The following is a 17,918-nucleotide window of genomic DNA, read 5'->3' on the forward strand; positions in this document are numbered from 1 at the left end:
TGGAGTTAAAGATCAGAAAGTTGTTGGGACCTGGATGGAGCTAGGAGCTGTGCCTACGGATGGGATCACTGATGGAGCTTATAAAATAGGATAAGGACCGAGGGCCCTGGCCCTGGAGAACTGGACCGGCAGAGGGAAGAGCAGTCAGAATGGTAGAAGGAAAATCAGAAGAGAATCATGTCTCAGGAAACAAGGAAGTTTGAAAAGGAAGTGAATGAGTGGCTACTGAGCAGTCAAGTAGTATAAAGACTGGAAGACATCAGGGCTCTGATTGCGTGACCGGATTGCACTAACCAATACAGAAATGGAAGCACAAGGTTGAGCAGAATCTCGATAAAAGGATCAAGTTGGGTCACATTGAGTTTAAGGTGCTTCTGGGACATCCTGATGGAGATAACCACGTGAAGATTATAAACACACATTCACTCACTGAATTCAGCAACATGTCTTAGTGTCTAGGCTTTGCCAGGCTGGTACCCAGCACTAGATAGGTAGAAAGAAAGATACAATCCTGCTCTCTGGAAGCTTGCAGTCTAGGAAAGGAAATAAGACACAGAATTAATGATGTTGGCATGCCTTTAGAGGAGGATGCACAATCAGGAGTGGGCAGTGTTGTATTTCCCAGAGATAGGCTGGGCGGGTTGAGGGGGGCGGGGGTCAAAGATCTGTGTTGAGCATCTCAAATCCATGAGTCTGGCTTGTTCTCTGTTCTTTCCTGTTCCTCCATGGCTCCTTCATGGTTCCTTTTGTTCCTTTATTTTGACTGAATGACACATTTGGGGTTTGGAAAATGTGTTCCTGCTGCAAAAGAACCTGGATTCCCTATGATCTTGAGCATCTGTATTACACCCTGAGGTTCTGAACTGTGTGGCTGGAAAGGATACTCAGAGTTCCCTGGGGTGCTTTTTAAGAATACACATGCCGGGACTTCCCTGTGGTTAAGAAGCCGCCTGCCAATGCAGGGGACACGGGTTCGAGCCCTGGTCCAGGAAGATCCCACATGCCGCAGAGCAACTAAGCCCATGCGCCACAACTACTGAGCCTGTGCTCTAGAGCCCGTGTGCCACAACTACTGAAGCCCGCGCTCCTAGAGCCCGTGCTCCACAACAAGAGAAGCCACCGCAATGAGAAGCCCGCACACCACAACAAAGAGTAGCCTCCGCTTGCCGCAACTAGAGAAAGCCTGCGTGCAGCAACAAAGACCCAATGCAGCCAAAAATAAATAAATTTATAGAAAAAAGAAAAGAAAGAATACACATGCCATATATCTGGAGAAAGCTCTAATTCGAAAAGATACACGCACCCCAATGTTCATAGCAGCACTATTCACCATAGCTAAGACATGGAAGCAACCTAAATGTCCATCGACAGATGAATGAGTAAAGAAAATGTGGTACATATATACAATGGAATATTACTCAGCCATTAAAAAAGAATGAAATAATGCCATTTGTGGCAACATGGATGGACCTAGACATTATCACACTAAGTGAAGTAAGTCAGACAGAGAAAGAAATATCATATGATATCACTTACATGTGGAATCTAAAAAAAAATGATACAAATGAGCTTACTCACAAAACAGAAAGAGACTCACAGACATAGAAAACAAAATTAGGGGATTTCCCTGGTGGTGCAGTGGTTAAGAATCCGGCTGCCAATGAAGGGGACACGGGTTCGAGCCCTGGTCCGGGAAGATCCCACGTGCCGCAGAGCAACTAAGCCTGTGCACCACAACTACTGAAGTTCACGTGCCTAGAGCCCACGAGCCACAACTACTGTAGCCTGTGCGCCTAGAGCCCGTGCTCCGCAACAAGAGAAGCCACCGCAGTGAGAAGCCCGTACACCACAATGAAGAGTAGTCCCTGCTCGCCACAACTAGAGAAAGCCAGCGCAGCAACAAAGACCCGACGCAGCCAAAAAATTAATTAATTAATTAATTATTTTAAAAAAGAAAACAAAATTATGGTTACCAAAGGGAAAAGGGGGGAGGTATAAATTAGGAGTATGGGATTAATAGATACACACTTGTATATATAAAATAGATAACCAACAAGGACCTACTGTACAGCACAGGGAACTATACTCAATATCTTGTAATCATATATAAGGGGAAAAAAATCTGAAAAAGTATATATATATATATATATATATATGTATGTATGTATAACTGAATCACTTTGCTGTACACCTGAAACTAACACAACATTATAAATCAACTATACCTCAATTAAAAAAATCTTTTAAGGAATACACATGCCAGCCCCCATCCCCCTTACAAAATCCTAACATTTCACATGATTCTACTCCCTAATCACCTCCCCACCCTGGCCCAAGACACTAGTGATGCTGAAAGTAGGTGTTCCTGAGTTGGAGGCTGACTCAGAGACCAAGCAGAAAGAGCGGAGAGGAGCGAAGAAAGGAGTGGCAAGGTCCCCAGGTTTCCTGCCAAGGCTGCTGGGTCAGTGGCAGTTCCATTAGCTGAAACAGTGAGAACAGATTTGGGGATTAGAAGTACTTTCTCTTGCTCTGAAGTTTGCTCAAATTTTCGCTTGAACTGATTTTGCAATCTCCACATTTTGTAATTAGCTACTGTGAAAGACATCAAAAATGATCATTCTGAGTAACTAAAAGAGGTCCTTCATGGACTGCTTGTACCATTTCCTCCACTATTTGTAACTTAGCATTCTGGCTGTACAGCCTGGTGACTGAGTTTATGGCTAATAATTTCTAATATTTTCACAACATCCTAGCTCATGCATGAAGACAAATCTCATCCCATCTGTTTTTTCTGCTAATGGGTCAGTGATGTCCCCACAGCTAAATTATAGCAATTACATAGAAAATAACATGTTTACTTTGAAAAGCCAGATTTGGTTTTCGTGGCTGGGTAGTTTTGACAGATGCGCAACTGTTTCTAAGAGGGTGAAGGTCTTTACTCTTTTACATCTGTAAGAAAAAACCACATGGAATCCCGTTCTGCAGTTACCATAAAAAATGCTATTGAGGATATTGTCCGTTATATTGCCTGGGGTCCTTTATTTTGGAATTATACTCCAAGAAGCAATGACATTGCCCTCCAAACTCACTGCTATTACCGACAGCTCTGCAAATTTTCATGTTTCTGTGGAAAAGTATTATTATTAAAGATGCCTAATATTCAAAGGGGGTTGAGGTGAGCTGAACTCAAGAGTAGATTTTCTTTCAATTAATTAATTAATTAATTAATTTTGGCTGTGTTGGGTCTTCGTTTCTGTGCGAGCGCTTCCTCTAGCTGCGGCAAGCGGGGGCCATCGCGCTTCATTGCGGTGCGCGGGCCTCTCACTATCGCGGCCTCTCTTGTTGCGGAGCACAGGCTTCAGACGCGCAGGCTCAGCAATTGTGGCTCACGGGCCTAGTTGCTCTGCGGCATGTAGGATCTTCCCAGACCAGGGCCCGAACCCGTGTCCCCTGCATTGGCAGGCAGATTCTCAACCACTGCGCCACCAAGGAAGCCCCAAGAGTAGATTTTCTTTTATTTAATCTGTTTTCTCACCCTCTATGTCCTACCCATTTCTCAAAGCTGAATGGCTTTACTTACATAATTCTCCATCTTTGTTTCCCTTCCTCAAAGATGCTTTTGATGCAGAATAACTTCCTCTCCATGTTTATTTTTCTTTAGCACAAGAGGAATTCTAATGCATTTCCTTTTTGCCAGTAGCTCATGATAACCAGTGTAACCCAAGTGGAAGAGATCTGAGACCCTCCCTGGTGTCATGGATATTTGGAAATAGCTGTCTCCTCTACTTCAGCTCTCTCCCCCTCATCCTGACACCATGATTCCACTGAATGCAGCTGTGGGGTTGCCAGTCCACTGGGCTCAACTGTCCTCTGCTGGTGACCACCACTCATAACCCAGCCTTTGGGAGGCACACTTCCTTCCCTTTGCTTCCAACACACCATCTCCTGATTTTTCCTCTTATCTTAATAAACACATAGGCACAGTTTGAGCAGAGAAGGAGTCACTATTTCCAACTCCTTTGGAAATAGTGTGACCAATGATATGGAAGAAAACCAATGAGGGTGATGTCATAGAAGCCAAGAGAAGAAAGGAGTAGTTCACTTCATCAAATGCTGCAGAGAGGACCAAGTCAGATGGAAACAGTGAGATGGCATTGGGTTGGCAATATGGAGGTCAAGCACACTTGGGCACGGATGGTCTCAGCATAACAGTGGATGTGGAAGCCTGTTTGGAGGGGTTAAGGAGAGATGAGTCATGAGCAAGTGGAGAGAGTGAGGATAGACAAATCTTTGGAAGAGTAGAGAAATGGGTCCTGGCAAGAAAAGAATATAAGTCAAAGGGATTTTTGTTTTTGTCCTTTTAAGATGGAAGATTCCAGAGAATATCTGCATCCTGGTGGAACTAATTCTATAGAGAGAGAGAGACATTATAAATGCAAGAGGGAGAGGGGGATACTTCCAGGAGCAACATCTCTGAAAGGGCAAAAGAGGAAAGCAGGGATACTTATCCATGGTAACAAGCTGGCAAGTCAGAGAGCAGAGGTACAAACACAGTGAGATTTGGAGATTTGGTGACTGGATGATGTTTGTTTCCATCTGATTGTTTCTATATTCTTAGTAAAATATGAGCAAGGTCATCAGCTGAGAAGGAACATAGGGGATGGAATTTGGGTTTGAGAAGAGAGAAGATGTATGAAATCATCATTGTAGAGAGTGAGAAGAAGAAAAACATCCTAGGAAGTGCAGTAAGAAGTGTGGCGCTGACTGCCCATTTGGGATTTGTGGTCCAGAATTTTAAATGAGGCTAAGGGAAATAGAAATATTGCCTGGAAAGCACTTAGCCCTGACCTGGTACATAGTGCACACTCAGTAAATGCAAGCTATTACTATTTTGACACATGAATATTTCTTTTTTTCTTTGCTTAGATGAGATACAATCCTGTCAAAAGAAAGAAGGAAGGAAGGAAAGGAAGGAAGGAAGGGAGAGAGGAAGGAAGGAACTGAATCTTGGGTTACATTGTTTTACCAGCATTGCAAATCCATTAAATAAAGAAAATGTTTCCAATAAAGAAAGGTGATTAAACTCAAAAGTCTTGAAAATGTAGACCGAACGGCCCAAGAAACTGACAAAACATGAAGAGCATGAGGCTGTTACCAGAGCTTTGTGCAGCCCTGTGACATAAGGACATCATCGTTCTGGGATTACATACCATAGTAGGCAGACTATGATAGGGGCATATTGAATGTAAAAAAAAATAACTGGTGGCTCAGTTAAAAGAGTAATAGAATCAATTAAGTAGCTCTCATATTAAAGTGAGCTAAGAAAAGAATTCAGGCAAGCTATTATTACAACGAAAATATCGCCATAAATTTGAGACTTGGGAACATCACTGGTCTATCCTTGTTTGAAATAAGAAGCAACAACCTCCTGTGTCATCCCACTTCCAGAAATTGTATGAGATCCTATAACATGCAGCCTTAACTCCCACACTGCGGTCCTCGACCTGTCCTTATTGGGTGGGGAGAGGAGGCAGTGTCCTTGGAGAATAGAGCCAGCTGATCAATTAAAATCTGTTTGTTTGTTTTTTCATCTTATTGAGATGACCATACAGCTTGTGTCCTTAAATTTGTCACTGTATTGGGGAAGGGAGGGATCAGTCTCTTCACAATGTAGTAGTGCATCATTTCTGTACCTCCAAGTTAAAGCTCAATGAAATGATGCTGTGTGGCTTTCCAAATGTATGTTCTCAGTACCCCTTTACACAGAGCTTTTCTGAAACTAGGTGACTTAAAACTATGATGTCCACTTTTCTTTCCCATGCTGTCGAGGGGTTTCATCTCTGAGAGATACAAGGTCTCCGTCACCTCTGCTCGAGTATCACCAAGTCTCCATTCCCCTTCTCGGTGTCCCAACCCTCCAACACTACTAATTAAAACACAACTCCTGGGAGTAGTCTTGGTTGTGTTCGAGTTGTAAAAGTCTGTCATTGTGATTTGTTAAAGACTTGGGGTGTGGAGGATTCCTCAGCCCCTGGCTGGTGAACATTTCTCTGTGCTCCTACAAAATGGCAAAACTCTATATTTAAATCTTTGTATATTAAATTCTGAAGCGTTTACAGCAATTTTAATAATTTACTTGCTTATGAAAGGTTATCCTGGCATGTCTGGGTTAATAATATTCTTTTGGATACAGTACTGACTTGATTTGCTAATATTTTATTTAATATGTTGACAATGAATAAGAGAAACTGTTTATTTTTTACTTTTTTGTATCCTCTTTATTACCATTTTATTGAGATATAATTCACATAACATACAATTTACCCATCACCATAATTAATTTTAGAACATTCTCATAACTCAAAAAAGAAACTACAGAACAAATGTATAGGTACCAAGGGGTAAAGGGGTGGGGTGGGAGGAACTGGGAGACTGGGATTGACATATATACATTATTGATACTACGTATAAAATAGACAACTGATGGGAACATACTATGTAGCACAGGGAACTCTACCTAATGCACTGTGGTAACCTAAATGGGAGGGGAGTCCAAAAGGGAGGGGATATCTGTATGTGTATGGTTGATTCATTTTGTTGTGCAGTGGAGGCTAACACAACATTGTAAAGCAACCATACTCCAATAAAAATTAATTTTAAAAAAATGAAACTACATATTCAATAGCTGCCACTACCCATTTCCCCTCAAACACACCCCCACCCCTAGGCAACAACTAATCTACTTTCTGTCTCTATAGCTTGGCCAATTCTAGACAATTCACCTAAGAGGGATCATACAGTATGTGGTCTTTTGTGACAGGCTTCTTTCATTTAGCATAATGTTTTCAAAGTTCATCCATGTTGTAGCATGTATCATTCCTTTTATGGCTGAATATATTCCATTGTATGGATATACCAAATGTTGCTTATTAATTCATCAGTTTATGGACATTTGGGTGTCCTGGGTGTTTGAAAATTTGTATGCTTTGCATTGGGTACAAAGTTTTACATGTATCTATTGCACCAAACATATTAATTATATTATTAAAAATATCTATATCTTTACTTAATTTTTGTTTACCTTACATGTCTGTTTCTGAAACAAACATGTTACTGTATTCCATTATGACTGCAAACTTCTCAATTTCTCCATATTTTTCTTTTCCTTTTCTGCCTTATATACGTTTTGCCGAGTTGTAAGGAATATAAAAGTTTGTGATTCACATTCTTGGTCCAATATAACTTTGATCCAAATGAACTATTCTTCTTTGTCCTGCTTAATGTAATTCTTCTTGAATTCATTTTTCCTAATAATTTTGTTATACCTACCCTACTTTTCAACTAGCAGTTGCTTACAATAACTTTCTCAGTGTTTGTCATTTGACCTTAAATGTGTCATAAATAGCTGCTATATAGTTTTGTGACCATTTTTCATCGAAACTAAAGAGGTTACCTTTTAATAGAAAAATATAACATTCACACCTGTGTTTACTGATAATTATGTACTTTTTACATCTTTATTATGACTTAATGTTTTAAATTTAGTCTATGATTTCTTGTTGCTCTTTTATACCTTTTCCTGTCTTATGTTGGATTGAAAAATGCATGAAATTTCTATTCTTCTAGAAATAACCCATAAAATATTTCACCCTCCTTACATACCAATATGATTTGGACATAACCATCATTTTTACTGATTTCTTTATGCACCTATATTCTTTTATCCCATGTCTTTCTCTTCCTTGGGTTTTTAATTTTTCTGGAGTATATCATCAATATTGTCCATGGAAGTAAACTTTCTGGGTTTTTAAACATTTTGAAAATGCCTTTATTTTGCCTAAATACAGGATTTCAGGTTCATAATCTCAGGATTTTAAAGATATTTCATAATCTTTAATAATCCAGTGTTGCTAGTGTTTAAGCATGCAGTTTCCTCCATCAGCTGATTTCTGAGGTTTTTTTTTTCCTTTAGGAGGAAAGAAATGTCTGATCCATTGATAGCACATCCTTGTTGTTTAGTGCTGGATTTAGTCTTCCCCAAAATATATCTTTTCTGACATTATTAGGGATATTTTAATAGTGAAGATACCAAGTTAGCCACCTTGAGCCAATTACTGTTCCCTTCTCTTTAATGATAGTGTAACCCTTGATTATTAAGTTTAATGATCTATCATTAAAGTTCCCACTGCAGGTTAAGTAGGTTTCTAGAAACATGATTTTACTTTTGGCCTTTGCAAATACTCATAATAATGAGTTTTGCTCTAACACAATTCTGCTATTTTCAGTGATAAATAAAAGAATTAAGTCCTTCTTAACTTATAACGTTTTCAAGCATTTCATTTATATCACACATTGCTAATATAACAATCAAGTGTTCACGATAATAAGTTGAGATTTTTAAGTGACTTTTTCTGACCTAGACACTAGATCTAGGTCCTTCTAGATGAGGAGTCCCACATCTCTCAAGAATTGGCCTGCATTAGGATCCTTGTTGCGTCACCAGGAGCAGCTGGCGGGAGGCGTGACCTCAGCGATGTTGAATTCAGAGTGCAGCAGCTGGGGCAGAGAGTCAGTTATGCTCACTGAAGCAGGAAACCTGAGCAGCACACCATCACAAGGCCGCCGCAACCAGCAACCTCTGGATGGATGAGGACCCGAGGTCCTCACCTGTTAGCATGTCTTCATGACTGGCTGATATAAGAAACAACTGCATAAAACCCACCATTGTCCTTCACGGTAGGCAAACCGCTGGGGACACTGTCCACTACATCACAGTGTCCCCTTTAGGAGAGCCCAAGAAAAACACCTCCTGTGGCTCTGGGCCAGGCAAAGTCATTCCTCCTGCACAACTAGTATGTTTTCATCCTGTAGACACATGGACTTCCTAGCTGATTTTCTCTTTGTCTTACCGTTTGGAAGTTAAAAGCCGGATCTGGGGTCTATCTCTAGCTTTGGGGGCTTTTATTTCTCAAATATTCTAACTTTTTATTTTTTTTTAAACCTTAGTAGATTGATGAGTTTTAACCCCAGGAAAATTTTTTTTTAATTTAATTAATTTAGTTATTTATCTATTTTTGGCTGTGTTGGGTCTTCGTTTCTGTGCGAGGGCTTTCTCTAGTTATGGCAAGTGGGGGCCACTCTTCATCGCGGTGCGCGGGCCTCTCACTATCGCGGTCTCTCTTGTTGCGGAGCACAGGCTCCAGACGCGCAGGCTCAACAATTGTGGCTCACGGGCCTAGTCGCTCCGAGGCATGAGGAATCTTCCCAGACCAGGGCTCGAACCCGTGTCCCCTGCATTGGCAGGCAGATTCTCAACCACTGCGCCACCAGGGAAGCCCCTAAATTTTTTTTTTTTTTTTTTTTTTAATCTTCCCTGATTCCTTTAGTGAATACTACTGTTCTCTGCAAGTGATCTAAACTCCCTTCGGAAATAAGGCAGGAAATAATCACCTTAAACTAGGCTGGTACCATTTAGAACTAAAAATACTAGATTTTAAGTGTTTTAATTTGTTCCTTTTATAACTTTACATATAGGTCAAATCCTTTCACTCTAAACCAGTGCTGTCAATAGAAATGGTATGTGAGCCATATGTAACATTGAATTTTCTAGGAGCCACATTTTAAGAAGTAAAAAAAAGCAGGTGAAATTGAGAAAATTTAAGTCTTCCAAAGGTCAGTGTGTACTTTATAGTGAGAGTACATCACAATTTGGACCAGCTACACTACAAGTGTTCAATGGTCAGGTCTAAACACAAAGGCTATGAATGGTGACCAGGGTCAGAAGAGTTTTCCAGATTATAATTACAACGTATCCGACCTGTATTCATAGTTGGCTTTGATCGAAGATTTCTGAGCTCCTGGGGGTTTCTGATGCAAACACTAGGTCTAAGAAAGTATGAGCTCTCCTGACAGGGGTAATGACCATGGAAACCCAAAGACTTCTGGATCTTTTTTAACTTGTCTATGTTCAGTTGTTATTTTTTTTCTTGACTGGACCACCCTTGGCTCCTTCTAAGAAATAACATAATATAAAATGGTTTGGGGCGTCTAGTAACAAAGAAGGAAAACAGAAATAGAGATGCATTTTGTTTATTCTGAACTTCATCTAGAGTAGTATTAAAAATTACTTTAGCGCTTCCCTGGTGGCGCAGTGGTTGAGAATCTGCCTGCCAATGCAGGGGACACGGGTTCAAGCCCTGGTTTGGGAAGATCCCACATGCCGCGGAGCAACTAGGCCCGTGAGCCACAATTACTGAGCCTGCGCGTCTGAAGCCTGTGCTCCGCAACAAGAGATGCCGCGATAGCGAGAGGCCCGCGCACCGCGATGAAGAGTGGCCCCCGCTCGCCGCAACTAGAGAAAGCCCTCGCACAGAAACGATGACCCAACACAGCCATAAATAAATAAATAAATAAAAATTTAAAAAACAAAAAAACAAAAGACGATGTAGAAAAACATTTAAAAAAAATTACTTTAAAGCATGCTGATACAGGTACAAGACCAGAAAACCACTGTAGGTGTAATCAACAAATGAACAACAAAAAATGTTTGTTTCTCCTTGTTTTAGAACCAGCTCTAACACTTTACACTTTAGTTTGGATAATAAAAGTGTTATTCATTTAAATCAGGACTAAAAGACCAAAAATGTAGTTAAATTCCTGAGAGCTGAAAATTTGATTTTTTTAGGGAAATTATTTAACCCATGAAAGCCTCCATTTCTACATGAGTATAAACAGAATAATAACTACATCATAGAATGGCTATGAAGATTAACAATACTGTGTATAAAGCTTACAACAGGCAAATAGTATGCACTCAATAAATGGTACCTATCACCATAGTTAATCACTAAAGATTATTAAATCCTGGTATTCCTAACCTGGAGTCTGCAGATCCTTGGTCCATGGCTAAAATGGCGGGGGTGGGGGGATTCCTAAAATTGGATGGGAAAAAAGACTCCACCTACATTTTCACTAACCTCTAACCCAAATTTAGCCTTTCCTCCATTATGAATGCTGGCAACATCCCAGTAGTACCTGAAGGATCTGTAACTTTGCACCCATAGAAGTCACAGATATTTTCATATTACACTTCTGATGCTACAGACATCTCAAAATATCTTTTATCACCTTTTTGAAATTCCAGGCTTTGTGAGACCTGCTGCTAGATCTTGTTAATTAATGCATTAGTAAAGAAGCAATACTATGTTATCAATGTACGGTTTTTAATTTCAGTATAATAGGTTTCCTTTGTAATCCTACATGTTTTATTTCATGCACTTAAGGCATTATTCTGAGAAGGGGTCCATAGGCTTCACAAGACTGCCATGGCACAAAACAAGGTTAAGAATCCCGAACTTTTAGTCTATCTCTTTGCTTCCAGAACGCGAACCAAGTTTGACAATTAAGCACCTGCCTGGATGAGCCCATTCCCATAGTCGTAGGTTTGTTCTCCTGTGTTTAGCTTGATAGGAAGATATTACTGTTCTGGTATCAATCAACCTTCTGTCAATTAACCTTTCTGTTCAAGGTTCTGTATTTAAGTTGATGGGCTGATTTTCTGGTGTGTTCGTCAGCATCTCTGGGCAACTTGTTAGATTTGCAAATTCTCGGGCCACACCCCAGACGTCCTGAAACAGAAGCTCTGGGGTCTATCAGTCTGTATTTTATTAAGCCCTAGGGGAGATGCACGTTAGAGTTTGAGAACCACCGCGCTAGGGAATCGGAGGGCAGCCCAATCCTGGGCAGGAGGCTCCCACCTCGACCCTTGGTAGGGACTAACAGGGTTCCTGCAACCGGACAAGGCGGGAGGTGAAGAGGGGAGGTGCTGAGGGGCAGCCATCAAGCCGAAAGCCGGGATTAGGGACCTTGTTCTGCTCCTGTACCCCGATTTCACTTACATTACCCAAGGCCTCGAGGGTGACTGATGGAGATTATCACCCCCCCCCCCCCCCCAGCACCGAACACTCCTTGCTGCCACTGTACCGCGAGAGAAGGCGAGTCAAGGGAGAGCCTGAGAGAGCGCGGGGAGTACAGCTCTAGACCCGCGAGCTCTAGCCAGATGGCTCTGCAGCCCTCTGGACCCTTCCCGGCCCCGCCGCCCGCCGCTGGGGGGCGCACTCCCTGACGGGAATTGAGGTCCCGGAAGCCCGCCCGCTCCAGGTTTTCCGGGCTCTCTTGCCTCGTGAAAACTACAAGTCCCAGGGCGCCAAGCGCGGGAGGGTCACGTGGGAGGGGCGGCGGGCGCGGCTAAATAGTCTCCGTCGGCCATTTTGTCGGAGAAGCCGCAGCGCCGCCTCTTCTTTCGCGTCCTCGCATCCGTCGCTGCCGCCTCTTCCTCCGCCTCCTCCTTCGCCTCTTCCTGCCTCCTCCCGGCTTCCGCCGCCGATCCAGCCGCTTCCCAACCCCGGGGCGAAGCGTCTCCTTATTTATTTCCGTTTTCTCGCCACTACCGCCTCCTGACACGGTGATCCGGGCGGGCCCCGCAGGAATTTTATCCCCTCACCGGCCTCACACTAGTATCGCATGTCCACTATCCAGAACCTCCAATCTTTCGGTAAGAGCGGGTCGCCCCGCCGCCCCTCCCGTCTCCCCACGTCTCCTGCGCGCCTCTCGGCCGGGAGGCCGCCGCTGCCCGCCCTCGCCGGGGCCGCTCGCCGGACCCCGGCCCGGAAAGGCCCTCGGCCGCCCTGCCCGCACCCCGGCCCGGAAAGGCCCTCGGCCGCCCTCCCCGCACCCCGAGTGGTGCTTTGTCTCGGTCCCCGGAAGATGGCGACCGGGCCCCTGGCGACCCCCTCTCCGAGGACGGCCCCCGGAGCCCCGGCCGCGGGCCTCGTGCCGCCCCCTGCCCGCTCCTGGACCTTCCTGCCGCTCGCTTCTGCCCCCTGCCACCTCTGCGACCCTGTTCCGCCCCCAGACCTGCCCACTGATCGCCAGGGGGACGCTGGCTCGGGCTGGGGCATCGGCGTCCATTAGCGGTCGGGGCTGTTCGTGGCTGCTCGTGGCTGCTCTCGGGCGCATTTAGTAAAAGATGCTGCGGATCAGGCCTCTGATCTGTTACAGGGCAGTGGGCCAGTCTTCTCTACTTCCGTAATAATAGGTAAAATTACTCTTGGTATACATATATGTATCTTTTTTCGAGGCAGAGTTAGGGTTAAATGATTGGGGTGGCATCTGTGAATGTTTCTGTTGTCATCAGAATGTAATCGAGATGACGCACATTTTTATAGTGGCTCTAAAATTAAGGTCTTAAAATCTCTTTTCTCTCATTAGAGGATTATGTTCAACGATAACATCTGTAACAACGTTTTTCTGTTCAGGTATCAGTGGACATACCTGTTTAAAATCTCTTTTTGTTAAAGTACCTTGTAGGTTTTATTAATACCCTGCCCTTATCAGTACTCCCCCACATCCCCACCTGCAGAAAGAAAGCAGAAGCACTAGAACCTTCTTTGCTGAGTTTCTAGATTGTAGCGTAGCTGTATCTGGAAATTACTGACTAAAAGATATTTCCCTGCTTTGGATTTTTTTGTATCCCTTTGCAGACCCCTTTGCTGATGCAACTAAGGGTGACGACTTACTCCCGGCAGGGACTGAGGATTACATTCATATAAGAATCCAGCAACGGAACGGCAGAAAGACACTGACTACTGTTCAGGGCATTGCAGATGATTATGACAAGAAGAAACTTGTGAAAGCTTTCAAAAAGGTAAAGGTATTAGGAAGAAGAGATTAAACTACAGTTACTGACACACACCTCTAAATAGGATTACGGTTCACACCTTTTACTTGACCGTCAGTGTGGGTGAAAATGATTGGACCCAAGAAAACTGTGTTCATACTCTTAATTAACATCCAGATAATCTTAGGGTGAAAATAAAATATCATTGTATTTGACTCAGTTATGCTGAATCTACTTCTCCAGAAATTTGCCTGTAATGGTACTGTGATTGAACATCCTGAATACGGAGAGGTTATTCAGCTTCAAGGTGACCAAAGAAAAAACATTTGCCAGTTTCTCTTGGAGGTGAGTGACTGGGTGCTTTATGTACAACCTTGAGATTGCTTCTAAAATTGTATTTAAGGGCCATGTGAATTATTACCTACTTAGTAAAAAATCATGTGGATGGAGCGCATTAGTTGTACTTACTTGGGCAGGAGTACCAGTTTATTTTGTCATTAGAATGACCTGATCATTCCTGTGTCCATTTAGGATGTTTTGTGGAATGTCAAGATATTCAAATATTTGTTGAATTTTTGTTATTAACAGTTTATGCCACAAATACAGTGTTGCAGTCACCTATTAACAATGATTCTTTTTAATGACTGCTCTGTCTTCTTAGGAATGAATTTATGTGTTACTCAGAGTGATTCTGCTAAATTAAATTTTATTTTGCAGGTTGGCATTGTCAAGGAGGAACAGCTTAAGGTTCATGGATTCTAAAATGAACCTAAATACGTGGAGAATTTCTTGAATAATTTTGTTCTCTAAACCAAGTTTGGCTGCCTTGTGAAATGATTCTCTGCAGTAAACGGACTTTTCATTTATTTAATCATTCAAACTTTCATTCACATCTGCATGATTACAGAAAACATGGGGTATGTAGACTAGTAACACATAAGAAAATTGCAGTAAGATGGTAATGAAACCCCGTATTCATCTTAACATGTTTCCAATGGAAAATATTTTTTTTGAGTGTTTATTTGTTTATTGTTCAGTTTATTACTTTTCACTTGATTAAATTTTTTTGTTGTATTAAACCATGTATGTTGCAGCTTAACAATAAAAAAAAAAACCTATGAATCCTTTTGTGAGCAGTTAGGCTCCCAAATCTAAGCAAGTAATATACACATAGTTTGTCTTTCATAATTGTCTCATTCTGTGTATTCTTTCCAGTTGATTTCAGATGCTGCGACGAGTTAGAGGAGAACCTTTGTTATATGTGTAATTTTGTTCTTTACTTAAAAATGAGTAGAAACAGTATAAACTCAGAGCCAAGAATTTGCCGGATGTACTGTTAAATTTTTGAAAAGAAAATGAAGCATAGTTTAAACTTACGTATTAGCACAGAGAATTATTTTATTTATTTTTATTGGTTATGTTAGTGGGGTGCTAACACAAGTCTATCCCTAAGTGCCAGACAGTAAAGTAGGTTCCTGACGTAAAATAAATTTAGTCACAGGCAATGCCCTGCAAGTGTGGGTGGGTGGGTGGTACCACTGTTCTACAGATGGAAGGCATTGGGGTTAGGGTTAACTTCCCTAGAGTGCTAGAAAGTGACAGAGTTGGGGTGCCAGCCAAGGGCTTCCAGCCAGAAAAGCCATGTTCTTTCACTAAGTCACAGTTTGGTATTCACCAGAGGAAGTAAGAGCCAAGGGCAGTGGTGCATGGGGGTTGGGGGTAGGGTGAGAAATAAGAGAATTCGTAGTTCTTAATTACAAGATTTCTGCAGCTCATCCTCTTCAGTTCCAGACTTCTGCTTTTTATTGAGCTGTGATTATTTGCTCAGTTACACAAGCTGTATCATTAAAACCATTTAGCCAAGGCAGAGAAATACATCTACAGTAGTCATCTCTTTATCCAAAGGGGATACATTCCAAGACCCCCAATGGATGTCTGAAACTGCAGATAGTATCAAACCCTATATATATTATGTTTTTTCCTATACTAAGCGGCAGATAGCATATACAGTGTGGATACGCTGGAGAAAGGGATGAATCATGTCTCGCCCAGATGGAGCAGAATGGTGCAAGATTCCATCTCCTCACGCTACCCAGAATAGTGCCCAATATAAAACCTATGAATTGTTTATCCCTAGAATTTTCCATCTAATTTTGTTTTGGACCATGGGTAACTGAAACTGCAGAAAGTGAAATCTCGGATAAGAAGGGAACTATTGTATAGATGTGTGCTTTTTAGCTTAATGCAGTGGGATAATGGCATGAAAAATGTCACTGCATTCTGTACCAGCTTAACCTTTCCTCCTGTTTTGATGGTGCTGCTTTTGGAAAAACAAAATCAGCCCCCACAGAGTTTACCTCTGAAGGATACTTAAGTAATAGGTTTTGTTACATTCTCACCCCATCGTACCTCTAATCAAGAAAGACTGGGAATATTGAGAAGTGAGTACACCAGAATATAGTGCCAAATTTGGTAAGCTGATTTCTGGAAAACAGTATAACATGACCAAGAAGATCAAGCGGCGTGGGAGAATTTTCCAGCTTAATTGAGAAATCCTCACTTTTCTACCTGTAACATTTTGTAATGATTCCACCTCACATTGAGAGGTGCTGTGGAAATCGTTATGAAAATGATAAAGCAGAAATTTACACTAACACGCACATTCAGGTGTTCCTTCATCTATGAAGATCTGAGGTAATGCCCAGAAAAGAACTGTCTGTTGAGACTGATTGAACAAGAAGGTGGACAGGACAAGGGAAACCTCGTTAGATGGAAAGAAAAAGGCCCCTCCTCTTGGCCCCCACAGATAAGCTCTTGGCCATCACTTCATGTGTCAGGCCACTCCTACTAGATGGGATCAAAAGCCTTGAGTAATACTTCACTCTGGATTTTGTGAGGAGCACCTCTTTCTGATCCCTCAACCTGTGAGCCCCAGATACCTGATTGGACTTGTCACCTGTAGGGCAGTCCCCATCCTTGGAGCGAGAACAGTATCGTGCACCCTTGTCTTTGAGCAGTGCAATGGAAATAGCTACAGATTTCTGCAATTTTACTCAAACCAGTCAAAGTCAAATCCCCTCATGTGGGAAAGCTGTCTGGGAGCCTCAGAGATACCTAAGGACATAGCTCAATGCTCTTGTCCACTTCAGGGACTGCAACACTTGTCTGCAAAAAGGACTAGATGGCATTGTGTAACAGGAGGGAGAATATGCCCTACAAATGCAGTTAAAATAACCAGCCAAACGGTATCTCCTTGTGTCTCCTGTGTGGGGAGATTGTGATCTGCAGTTTTTTTAGTGGTCTGTACTTTGACAGTGTGAAACGAAAACTACCGAGTAGAGGACTAGTAGATTGTCCCTAGACCTCTAGGTTCAGCTGAGGCCTTGGTGAAGCCAGTAGGAAACCGACCTTTGGTTGGCTGAGGCACAGCCGAGTAAACTGCTGCTATAGCAACGATGTCCTGTGCCCTCAATCTTGTCCCCACGAGATCTAGGCCCCACACAAGGCAGAGGAAAGCCTGGGGGTGCAGCCTGTTCTTCCTGTTTAGGAACTCAAGTAAGAGCTGTTCTCTGAACCACCCTAGAAAGGGGGCAGCTCTGATCTTATGGAAGGAATAGTTCTAGTCCCAATCAGGATGCAGTTAACCAAAATAACTTGAGACAAACAGAATGGTAACAGACTTCTGTGTGCCTCCTGTCACCAGCTGGGCTCCAGCTAAAGGAATGGGCAGTTAGAACTCAGGAAAAATCAAGCTCATTAGATTGCCCACACAAACTTGTTCCACTGGGCCTGTGAGGTTTCCCACACCAAGCCAGAATTCCATGTGGGAAGGAAATGAGGCAGGCGTGGCCCTGCCGTATCTAAAAACAAAGAATTCTCACTTGCAGTGGACAGCAACCAGCTGCCCTTGCTTGACAGGCAGGCGATAGCCAGGCAACATTGTGCTTGTCTGGGATCAAGGGGCCAAGTGAATCAGCCAGAATTAAGCAGGAACAAAACCATGTAAGGCGCCTTCAGCATTGACAGCTCCTTTCGCAAGGTTATGCGGGCCTTTAACTCCCTTTTCATCTGGATAGTGGAAGCTTGGAAAAGAAAAGTCATAAACCAGAGGAATGGCTGTATTTCTTCACTCCTGGAAAACCATTCAGGGTGGAACTACTGCCAGTAGAGGAGGGAATACCAAGCTGTCCTTGGATGTTCCTAATCCAGGCATTGTGTCAGATGACATGCGGCCTGTGGG

At 42.6% G+C, this 17,918-nt stretch overlaps 2 protein-coding genes across 7 annotated transcripts in view; one reads left to right on the forward strand and one right to left on the reverse strand.

The window, feature by feature from the left end:
• Positions 1-17,918, reverse strand: part of LOC309608508 (uncharacterized protein) — a gene marked incomplete at its 5' end in the record, with an annotated part of 555,765 nt that overhangs the window by 439,285 nt on the left and 98,562 nt on the right. The window lies entirely within an intron of this gene.
• EIF1B (eukaryotic translation initiation factor 1B) lies at positions 12,254-15,054 on the forward strand. The gene is made up of 4 exons (XM_082348814.1): positions 12,254-12,553; positions 13,542-13,705; positions 13,922-14,023; positions 14,396-15,054. The coding sequence occupies exons 1-4, from the start codon at positions 12,523-12,525 to the stop codon at positions 14,438-14,440; spliced, it is 342 nt and encodes a 113-aa protein (XP_082204940.1). The 5' UTR covers positions 12,254-12,522; the 3' UTR covers positions 14,441-15,054.

The sequence above is a fragment of the Balaenoptera borealis genome, assembly GCF_965194805.1.
Source record: "Balaenoptera borealis genome assembly, chromosome: 12".
Lineage (NCBI taxonomy): Eukaryota > Metazoa > Chordata > Mammalia > Artiodactyla > Balaenopteridae > Balaenoptera > Balaenoptera borealis.